Source organism: Canis lupus, chromosome 23 (genome assembly GCF_048164855.1).
Source record: "Canis lupus baileyi chromosome 23, mCanLup2.hap1, whole genome shotgun sequence".
NCBI classification, from domain to species: Eukaryota; Metazoa; Chordata; class Mammalia; order Carnivora; family Canidae; genus Canis; species Canis lupus.
Genome location: NC_132860.1, coordinates 7,680,827 through 7,693,140, shown reverse-complemented (window position 1 = coordinate 7,693,140; position 12,314 = coordinate 7,680,827). Strand labels below are relative to the sequence as shown.

At 38.8% G+C, this 12,314-nt stretch overlaps 1 protein-coding gene across 2 annotated transcripts in view; it reads left to right on the top strand.

Moving 5' to 3' along the window:
* The window catches only part of NELL1 (neural EGFL like 1), an 817,686-nt gene that overhangs the window by 486,029 nt on the left and 319,343 nt on the right, over positions 1-12,314 (top strand). For both annotated transcript variants that reach the window (XM_072793772.1, XM_072793771.1), the window contains exon 14: positions 7,265-7,387. In XM_072793772.1, the coding sequence (XP_072649873.1) occupies positions 7,265-7,387 (123 nt within the window). The remainder of the gene's footprint in view (positions 1-7,264; positions 7,388-12,314) is intronic.

Sequence of the window (12,314 nt, the reverse complement as noted above, 5' to 3'; positions counted from 1 at the left end):
GTTGCTCTAAATATAGTATCAAGAATAAATTAAAAGTATTAAAAGTGGGCAATATAAATGTGGGCGGATCCATTGAGAAGCTATAGCACTAACTTAATCGATAGCAGCTTAGATGTGGGTGAGACAATGGTGGTTTGGATAAGGGTGGTGGCAGAAATTGGGATATAGGAATGAATTTGAGAGACACTTAGAAAAATCAAGACTTAGTGATGGATTTATTATAAAGGATTAAAGGAGAAAGGAATTTCAAGACTGACTAACAATGACATATCTAATTCTTCTGTCATGCTTTGACAGTGACTGTCTTGGTTTGAATCTACCACTTTATAACCTTGGGCTACTACCCCTCTGTTCCCACTTTTTCATATAGAAAAAAAATGATAATCTTAGCTCATATGAATGCTGTAACACATTAGAGCAGAGTCTGGCTCATAGTTACATGCTCAATGAATGCTACTCATGAAAAATGCCAGATATTAGTGCTATTTAGAGAAGAAGCAGAGGAGGAAAGTGACTAATTTCTTAAAAATTGAATATATGGGAGACTTTTGATTCTGACCAAGATGGACTAGCACCATTTCTCCCAGGTCCTTTCTCCTATAACATAAAGAAAACCTTTGGACACATAACACAGTAAATATCCAAGAAGACTCTGAAAGGGGAAAGGAAAGTGAAACTACCAGAACTTTATGACTTGAGGAGCTCACAAGGAGCTCCATTTTATTTATTTTTATTTTTTTATTTTTTGCATCTCATACATCCTAGTTCAAGAAGACTGCAACCCCAAACCACCAATAGGCACATACCATAAAAACTTTAAGAAAAATCAACTCTACCTCTTCTAGGGAAAAGGGGGATTAACAGAACAAGCAGAAAACCTTTTTGAAAATACCCACTCTACCATAGCCATCTGGCAATGGGAAACTTGCTTGGTAAAGAGAACCTGCTGATTCCCTCCCTGTATAATGTCAGTGGTGTTGAGCATGAACCTGGACCTCCACTCCCACCCAGCAGCTTAGAGACTGAACAGGGCAGTGCAAGAAAAGGCTAATAGACACTCTACCCTTCCCAAACTCATTGTCAGTGGAGCTCACCAGGGAGCTGAACCTCCACCCAGTATTTACAAGGTATTATGAAATAGAACTAACGTTATATTTAATAATAGAGTGAATGCTTTCTCTCTTAGATTGATAACCAATGATGTTCATTCTCACCACTTTTGTGCAACATAGTACTAGAGGTCTTAGCACAATATGAAAACGAAAGGAAATAAAAAGTATAGAGATCAGAAAGAAAGAAGTAAAACCATTTCCATTTATAGACAACATGATTGTCTATGTAGAAAATTGTAAAGAATTTACAAAAAAATATAGAAGAAACAAATGAGTTCTGCAAGGTCATAGGCAATGATATCAACACACACAAATCAATTATATTCCTATATAATTGCAACCAACACGTAGAAACCAAAATAATAGTATCATATACAGTTGCTTCAAGGCAAAATGAAATGCTAGTTATAAATCTAACAAAATGTTCAGGTTCTGTATTCTGATAATTACAAAACAATAATGAAAGAAATCAAAGAATAAGTAAATAGTAGATACACTATGTTCATGGATTGACAGATTTGGTGTGATAAAAATGTCAATTCTCCACAAACTGATCTGTAAGTTTAACACAATCTCTTAAAATCTCAACAATACTTTATGGAAATGAACAAGCATAATTTAAAATTTATGTAGAATGACAGAGAAACTAGAATAAACCAGTTGACAAAGGAATAATAAAGTGGGGGACATCACTATATCTGATACTAAGGTGTTCTATATATTTCCAGTAATCAAGACAGTATGGTATTCACAGAGGAATAGACTCATAGATCATTGAAACAGAATAAAGAATCTAGAAATAGATCAACATGTATATAACCAGTTGGTTTTTGACAAAGGTACAAAATCAAATTAATGGAGGAAAAAGCAACCTTCTCAACATTTGGCACTGTAGCAATTAAACAAGCATAGGCCAAGAAAAAGAGCTCAACCAAAATTTCACATCATATGTAAAAATTAGCTCAAAATGAGTTATGGACTTAAAACGTAAAACTGTAAAAAAAAAATAGGAGAAAATCTTTAAGCCCTAGGGTTAAAGAGTTCTCAGATGTTGAAAGCACTATTCATAAAATAAAAAAATAAATTGAATTTCATCAAAAATAAAACCTTTTGCATGTCAAAGACCAATAAGAAGATGAAAATACAAGGTATAGTCTGTGAGAAGATATTTATAAACCACATAATAAAGGTCTAATATCTAGAACATATGAAAAATTCTCAAAACTCAACAGTAAAATAAAAACCTAGTTATAAGCAGGGAAAGGACATGAACAGATATTTCACCAAAGACAAGCCTAAGATGGAAAATGAGTGTGTGGAAAGATGTTAAGCATCAATAGTATTGGCAAAATGCAAATTAAAAAGACAGTGCAGTATCAATTACACACACAATGGAATGGCTAAAATTTTGAAAGTGGCAATATCAAATGCTGACCATTATGTGGAGAAACTTGATAACTTATACGCTGCTGATTGGTATATAAAGTGGTACAGCATTTATCATATGACCTTGTACTTATACTCTTGCATATTTATTCCAGAGTAATGAAAAACATGTTCACATAAAAACTTGCACATAGATGTTCATAGACACTTTTTCATAATGGCAAAATATAGGAGACGATCCAAGTGTCCTTCAGTGTGTGTATGTTGAACAAACTGTGATGCATTTATACAAGGGAATACTTCGGAACAACAAAAAGCAATGGACTAGGGACACGTACGACAACCTGATTGGAACCCAAGGGCATTTTGTCTAGTGAAAAAAGTCAGTCTCAAAATTTACTTACCATATGTATAATTCTATTTCTACTACATTCTCTAAATGACAAGCCTATGGAGATGAGAGAATGTTAGTAGCTGACAAGGGACAGGGACTGGGGGTATGTGGGTCTGGGGAAGTGGTGAATAGGTATAAACAAAAAGACCTAGCATGAATGTGGTGGTGGTTACCTGAACTTATACACAGGATAATACTGCTTAGAACTATACACTTACGTACATATACCCCCACCCCCTACCACAATGGATGTATATTTTAAACATGGTGTAAACTGAATAAGGTTTCTTTCTAGACTAGTTAACAATATATCAATGGCTTTCATATTGTACTACAGCTATTTAAGATGGCACTATTGAAGGAAGCTGGGTGAAGCATAAGGGACTCTTTGTACTACTTTCACAACTTCCTATAAATCTATGATGATTCTCCTCTAAACAGTAAAAACGTACTTACACTATGGCCAACACTTTAGAAATTCCTTTGGATCATACAGTAAAATGGAGGTGTGGAAAGAATGCAGGAAAAGAGATGGGATGCATGGGAGTGGAGTTCCAGACATACAACTTATTATCTATGTACTTTGACCTGTTACAAGCTTCAAACCCCAGTTTCTTCATCTATAACATGTGATTGATGAGATGTGCTTGACATCCCCCAGTGGGGTCATTGTAACAACTCCATAAACTAGGTAAGAGATTACTTTGGACAAAGGAAAGCCACAAGCCAACCAGACCCCAGACATGGAGCATTTGCAGCTGAAATGACTGTTTAGGTAGCTTGTTCAGGTCCTGATTAGTCCACTAAGGAAAACAGGGTGTTAATTGATAATGGCTATTGATTACATTTGATTACAGTGTTAGAGTCTTTCTGAGCCATTCTGTAGAAAGAAAAGGAAGAGAAGCAGGAGGAGGAAGAACCTATATGATAATGACAGTGCTTCGTGAGTGCCCAATAAGTATTAGCCAGCATACCAGTAATTATTATCATCAGTGGAGAAACAGCATGGCACCACAATCATCATTTTCCATCTTGAGAGGTTGGATACTCCAAATATACTGTAATCAAACTCAGGTCATACATCAATTGTGCACACACATCCTTCACCTTTCCAATCTATAGCCTCGTTTCTTGGGACCGTAATTAAATGTAGACGTGTTTGGGTCTTCAAGGAGATGCTCTAATTTAATCGTCTTCAAAAGCCTATCTGTTCATAGCCTTTCTTCCTGGACTACCAGCCTATAAAGGCAAGAGAATGTTTTCTTAACCAATTTTAACTACTATCCAACAATTAGGTTTGCTCACAAATAATTGCAGTGGTGGTGGTAATAGTAATAACAATAATAGCTTACAACGGTAGAACGTGTACTAGTTGCTGTGTGCTATAAGCATTTTACCTATAGTAATGAATGGAATCCTGATGACAATCTCAGGAGCTAGGTTCTATTATTATTCACATTTTACACCTTAGGAAGCTAAGATGCAGATTGGCCAAATGACTTCCTCAAGTTCACATAGCTGATATAAGTGGCAAACCCAGGGTCATCTAACTCAGGCTGCATCGTTGTAGAGTCTGTGTCATGCCACCTCTCCAAGTGCTAGTCCTGCCCCCCTTTGCAGAATCCCCAACAGCTGGGAGGGAATTTGATGATTTTAGGAGACCGTTTCTTCTTTGGTTGTTTCTGTCCAACATAGGTCAAATCTGCAGTGGGAATTTAATAATAAAGCTCGCGAATATCACCATGTATGTGATTGCCTCCGAGGAGGTAAAGATGCCAAATTTGGTAAAAGTTCCAAGATGGTGAAATTTACATGGTATGGAGAGCAGATATGCAAGGCTTTCATGCCAAAAATATGGGCAGGACGTGGTGTCTGAAGCCAGGCAGGGGCACAGATATTCCAGTTACGTTGGGAGACGCTATATTGAGTCATGGAAACAAAATGACAACTGGAGAGAGGTAGAAATGAACTCCCACTTTGCAGGCCACCTCATCAGAGAAGAAGTTTTCTTCAAAAAGAATTGGCAGATAAGACCAAGTAGGATGGATGTGTTAATTAACTTGATGAGGGAAAGCCTTCCACGATGTGTGCGTATGAAAAAGCAACACTTTAAATAACTTAGTTTTATCAATTATACCTAAACAAAGAAAAAAAGAATTATCAGGTAGGTGCAGGTGGACCAGATGTTTGGAATGTTGCATAAAACCATACCTTTCTTTTACCTGTAGTGCCCTTGCTGGGCAGTTCTGACTGAGAAAACCATGACCATTGTTTAAAGACCAGTTCAAATACTACCTTTTGTAAGAAGACCTTTCTCCCTCTTAGCAGAAATTGCTTTCCTCCAATGGACTGCTATTTCATTTTATCTTTATTCCTCCGGTCTAGGAGGACCACACGTGCCAGGTTGCATATGGTATTGAGTCCTGCCTGTTATTCCAGTGTAATTTTTGGCAGAACCCTTTCACTATAAAATGTATTCTGTTTGTATGATAAAATATATAAGGTCGCCTCCTTATAACTCTTATCACTTCTCCCTTGTGTTCCACTTAGTTGCATATTGACATCTGGTGGCCCCTATTAAAATGGTCATGTGAACAGAGACCTTCTCTACTCACCTTTGTATTCCCAGTGCAGACTCTAATAATTATTAAATGAATTTAGGTTTGAAAACTTGGGTGTCGAAGTCTGTACTCAGACATTTTTGTGTGCCCGACATCCTCTGCTATGGTACCTGTGTATACTAGGTGCCTTGTGGGTCTGTAAACGTGATCGGACATCTACAGGTTATACTAGTTCTGGAGTGTGCTGGAGATGACATTAGCACAGACTGGAAGTGAGTCTTTATAAATCTTCTCTTCTCCCTACTTGCCAACCTGTGCACATGTCTCACTGACTGTGGTTTGGTCTTAAGGCCAAATGAATTTTTATTTAATTTTTGAAAACTCTCAAGTGTTAAATCAAGAATCATATGCTTGTGTTTGCTGTACTTTGATTGCACATGAGTGACTAAAACAGCTCTACTTTCTAGAACTTAAACTTTCTCATACTGGGTCTCTGCTAGAAAATTTATAATAAAAATTAAAGAAGATAGATGATATTTCAATTGATTGCTACATTGATCTAACAGTACACTTTAGAAACTACATTGAATTTTTAGTGTTCAGTTTGTGTGATTTTGGGGACGTTTCTAGCTGGGACTTCAACTCCTGTTTTATAACGTTTCGTGACTTGAATAAACCTATTTGAATTTTCTTTTTAAAATTTAAGACTTAAACATCTGATATTTGTTTTACAGAGTAGCCATTTAGAGGACTGTTTAAATTTCTTGATTATGACAGGAAAGTAGTATTATCTGCGAAATCTTGATTTCTAACTTGGAATCTCTCCATCCATTTTATAAAGTGTTGGATCTATATCCCCCAGCATCTTGTGGGTTAAGGAAGCCTCAGCTATTTGAAAATATACAACCATGTAACTACCCAGCAGGTGTCAACCCAGGGGTTGAATGCTGACCCCCCTGTGAACTTGGGCCTTGGGCTACGTGGAAAACTAGAGTTCAGGGCCCCACGGAAGGCCCTTGAGGAGAGATCCTAAGGGTAATTCCCTTTTGGACTTGGCACAACCCCATGCTTGCCAGCATGTCCTGTGACCAATGAAATTCCTTTGAAATTCCTTGTTAGTAAATGCTTCTTTGCCAGGTAATATAAGCTGCGCCTTCCTCTTCAGTTTTAAAGAAACCCTGGAATCTCACATGTAGAATTGTTTCTTTTTCCTTCTTCAACGTCAGAGGAAGGTTTCCCAGCCTAGGCACTGTTGGTGTTTCATGCTGTTAATGTTTCCTTGTGCAGGGCTTTCCTGTGCACTGTAAGACGCTTAGCAGCATCCCTGGCCTGTATCCACTAGATTCCAGTAGCACCTGTGTCCCAAGCCATGATAACCAAGGATATCGTCAGACATTGTCAAATATTTCTGGTGGGGAGGAGAAACAAAATTGTCTCCAGGTGAGAAATGTTGTCTTGGAGCCTTGGAACCTCTACAGAAATTTGCAAGGCATGGAAAAAGCAGTGCCCTTAGAGCAGGGCTTACATGCAGACTTACATGCAAGACTTACATGAAAGTCATGTAACTTGCGTGAGACACTCACTTCTATGATTTCTTTAATTTCTTTATATGCAAAGCGAGGATAATGACCTCCATCTTTTAGAGTTGTTGAGATTTTCAACCATACCAGGCACAGAAACTGCCAGGTGCATCATAAGATCCTCGTACCTGGTAGTCACTGTCATTCTTATTTGGCGAGTCCCAACTTACTTTCCCAACACTTGTGATGCCAACTTAAGATGTCTTTCTCTCTTTCTCCCCCTGCAAACAGAGCATGATGAGTGTGGCAGCGGGCAACACAATTGTGATGAGAATGCCATCTGCACCAACACCGTCCGGGGACACAGCTGCACCTGCAAACCAGGCTACGTGGGGAATGGAACCATCTGCAGAGGTAGGCTTGCTGTCCCTGCCTGGGCTCCTGGCACTCATGTTGCAGACCCTTGTCACCACTGTGGTAGCTGAGCATGGCCAGGGTTCCATTCCTGGTCTGTCCTCTGCTGAGGGTGCTGTGCATCAGAGAAGAAAAATGCCGTAAATCTCCGTTTTGGATTGGATGCAGAAGGTACACATTTGGGTCAGGGGTGTGGCTGCACAGCTCTATGGCTCTGTTGAGCTTTGCCTCTGGGTCTGAGTTTGTGAGGGACACTGTGACTGCTGATGTGGGTTTTTGTTCCCTGTGAGATTTGCTCAGAGGGCAAGTGGGCCCTGCCCATGGCCATACTTGAGGTATCCGTGTGGGTAGGAAGCTTCGAGTCTCTCTGTGTGGGGGGCGCAGGTCAGCAATTGAGAGTCAGTGCCTTGGCTTCCATCTGCATTTAGCATAAAATCAAAATTGCTCCTTATGGCTTATGAGAGCATTCAGAAGCTGGTGTCTGGCTCCTCTCAGCTGGCAGCCCTCTTTTCTCTCCCCCTTGTTCCTTCTACAACCAACATTCCCAAACACGCCAACCACATTCCATCCCAGGGCTTTGTGCTTGCTGACGCCTCAGCCTGGATGCCTACTTCCTCTACACCTCTACGCAAGTGTCCCCTCACCACAGAAACTTTGGCCAGCTCTAACACAGCACCTCTGTTAGGTCTTAGCCTCATACCCTACTTTATTTTTTCCTCACTAACACAACATGACAGATCGTTGTCACGTACGTTTCTGTATTTGCTTCTGGGCTGTCAGCACTTTGAGAGAGACCACTTGGGTTTTGACTCCCTTCTGTCCCCAGAAATTAGAATGATGCTTGGCACACTGTAGGCGCTCATTAAATACGTGTTAACTTACTGAACTAACCAAAAGGAAAGGGACATTACATAGAAAAAGAGGCAAAATGGATGAAAAAACAGGGAATAGTCCTTCAGGGTGGGTATTATTATAATTATCATCCCCGTTTTAGAGGTGACAAAACTAAGACCAAGAAGGGTTAAGTAACTTGCCCAAGGACACCCAGCATGTTATCAGTATTCTTCTGTGGAGATGACAAGCCGATGAAGAGAGAGAAATAATGGGCAATGACCAAGGACCCATGTTCCTGGATTAGATAGGGGAGAATTTGTAAAAATTGACTTTCTTCTTCATGTACCTGGGTGACTCAGTCAGTTAAATGTCCAGCTCTTGGTTTTTGGCTCAGGTCATGATATTGGGGTCATGGAATAGAGCCCCAAGTTGAGCTTCATGTTCAGGATTGATTCTGCTTGAGATTCTCTGTCTCCCTCTACCTCTCCCCACTGCACTTGCTCACTCTCACTCTCTCTCAAATAAATGAATAAATCTTTAAAAAAAATTGATCATATTCTCTGTTGGTGAGGTTGGGATAAACAAATTTGTTGATTATTTGTTTACATGACAGTATAAATTAGTGAAACTTTTTAATTACAATTTGAGAAAATCTTTGAACTTTTAAATCCGAAGAGTAATATAGGGATTCTTTTGATGCCACTGATTTTGCCTTTTGAAATGTATTCTAGGAAATGCACATGCTCATGAGGGGGGAATATGCATGTACAGTGGTGTTTTACTACATTGCTCATATTCACTGAAAGCCAGAAACCATCAAAATATGTTGGTAATGGAATGATTTATTTCACATATCATTTTGTGATATAGAATGCAGTGCTTTAAAACTCTAAGTGTATATATGTACATATGCGTGTGCATACACACACTTTGAAGGATTTCCGAAACATATTTTTGAGAAAACCCTACAGGACAATACCTATCTCGTCATCACGTATCTGATTTATTATTTATAAATATCTGTATGCATGGAGACTTGAAACACGGAAACTGTTCATTTTATTGTTTATGAGGTCGTCTGTGTGCGACAAAGAACATGGACTTCAATGAATTCAATGTTTGCATCTTTCACAATGGGAATTTACACATATCGTAATTGTGTGTGTGTTTTTAAGTTCCTTGAGACAAATAAAAATGCTAGTGCTCAGCTTTTAAAAGAAGGCTAAGATACGTCCAAGTAAAACAAAAATACATAAATATTAATATAATTCCATGGATTATCAAGCCCACTGCTGATGTTTGCATGCTAATGCTGTAAGTCTGAGGAGCACATAGGGATTTGACTTCAATACTTTTTTTTTTTTCCCCAGAATTATGTTACCTCATAAAATAATATTAATTGCACTAGTTCAGTGAGTTTGTGTTTGCCAAACCCTCTCCTGCCATTGTGATTAGTGGCTCACCTTTGTGGAATTTGAAAGTCTCATTATAAAAATATGAGTTCAAATAATGTTCCTGGTGTCCACAGGCTCTGAAAATACATCTTCCCCTGAAAGTTATGAATCAAGGACAATAATTTTCTTTAAAGTGGTTTTCATGGTCACTTGGGCAGACTTCAATAAGATAGGGAGAACCTCATGTTTTATAAAAGTTACCTGGGCAGAAGTGCAGTGTAGTTGAAGAACTGGACCATGAGGTTACAGAGTTTGGGGTTAGACAAGATTTCCTTGCTAGTGAGTTGTAACTTCTGTATTTTTACATAGTAAAATTAGGTTAACATCAGCACCGCATTTTTCCAACTGTATGATTGCAAAGAATTCTTAAAAGAATGTGTGTATTTTTTTGTGTGTATGTGTATACATCAGTTCTTTGCATTGATATATATTTCAATTCTTTGCATATATATGTGTGTATAGATACATATCAATGTGTTTTAAAATATCAAATGCTATAAAATGTACAAACAGTATTAGTAGTGGTACAATGAGGGAGGAGGAGGAGGCAGTTGATGAGTAGGCTTGAACCTCAGCCCTCTGACTGAAGTACTGAAATTTGTGTCTCAGTTTCAGGGCATATATTTCATAGTTGACTTTTCCACCTGTAACTAAGCATTTATAGAAGGAGTTGGACAGGGATAACTAGACAACTTGAACTATTTTTTTTTAATGTATAAAAGCTCTTCTAAGACATTGTATTGTTCATAGAATTGAATACATCTGCTTAGAAATAAACACCATTAACACTACTATTCACAGGCAAAACACAAGGCAGCAATTTCTCAAATAATCCTAATTGGTGTGAGTTCTTTCACATGGGCTTTCCTGGTGGCCAATGTCCAGGGAAAGTGGGTATTTGTTTTGTTTTGTTTTGTTTTGTTTTTTGTTTTTTCATGTGGATGGTAAATACCTGTTCAGCTTCAACCGTCACACAATATGTGCAAGATGGCTTGCTGAGTATGTCCACATATGTTACTTCATTAGTTCCCGCCGTACCCCTGGGAGGTTGATAGCATTGTTCTAGCTCACAGGTAAATCTTGAACAAAACATAGCTAAATCCAATTTAATTTAACCTGATTAGTGCTACTGTCTTTAGACCCCTTCCTTTATCTTTTCCATTTTTCTTCTCTTTCTCCTTCTTCCTTTTCCTCCCTGCTCCCTGGCTATTCAGCATTTAACTGTCTTTTTTTTTTTTTTTTTTTTTTTTAAGGTCTGTTTTTCTTCTAACTAGAGATTGTAAAGAAATCAAAAAGGGAAGAGATGGTACAATGGCAATCGATAATTTTTTAATTTGCCCATATTTTTGATAAACAGACTAAAAACTTTTGAAACTATATAAGATATGTTGCTAAAAATTTGAGGTTAAATGGACAACACACTAGCACACTGTTTCAGATCTGACTTGCACAATCTGACATGCAAGTCGAGGTTGTCTATGGGAGTGTTTATCTGCGTTCCTACTCCCACATTAACCTGGACCTGAGGTGGGCTTTGGGCAGCTGCCAGGTAGTAGGTAACTGACAGGGCCTTCCCTCTTGTTTGTCTTCTAGGGCTGGATAAGATATGATGATCCTTTACAACATCTTAATGACTAATAATATTGACATTCTTTTACAAACATACATTAAGGGGGAGTTCTGTGTCTGGAGCATAGTTCTGGGCACCAAAAGAGCAAAAGGCAAATAAGACAAGGTCACTGGAGGGCTCACCATTTAGTATGGGGAAAAGATTTGAACAGATGCTTCCCACCCAGTGTAGCTATTTACAAAATGGCATTATGTGAAAAAGGCTTAAAAAGAATTATTCAAAACACAGAGCACGCGAAAGGCATTATTGTGTTTTAATTAGGACTCCGTTGGTTGCAAGTAGGAAAAATCTGCTGGCAAGCCTGGCTATGTAATTGTCAGAGCCCAGAGAAAAATAAAATATAAAGCTTTTGCCTTTCTTTCGTGATCTCTCTCTCAACCTTTTGTAGTGTTTTTTTTTTTTTTTTTTAAGATTTTATTTATTTACTCATGAGAGACACAGAAGTAGAGTCATAGGCAGAGGGAGAAACAGGTTCCATACAGGAAGCCCAATGTGGGACTCAATCTTGGAACTCCAGGATTATGCCCTGAGCCAAAGGCAGAGTCTTAACCATTAAGCCACCCATGCCTCCCTGTAGTGTTTTTTTTATTTGTTATTTAAATTCACCCCCAGGGTGCCTGGGTGGCTCAGTTGGTTAAGTGCTTGACTGGTTTTGGCTCAGGTCATGATCTCAGGGTCCTGAGATTGAGCCCCGTGACAGGCTTTGCGCTGAGCATGAAGTCTGCTTGGGATTTGCTCTCCTTTTCAATCTTTATCCCTCTCCTCTCCTCTCCCCCCCCCAAAAAAAATTTAATTAATTAAAAAATAAAGTCATTTTCCCTTGGCTGTGGGGATACTCTTAGAGTGCGTGCAAATACCCAGAGGAACCAGGTCCATCCACTAAATTGGCACGTGCACTTGGCCCACTGACTGCCGTGGGCCCAGACCAGTGCAGTGTGACCTGGCTGGGGCAGAGAAGTTGAGCCAGGTATCTCCCCTTCTCTTGAGCCCTGCACCCCAATACACAACA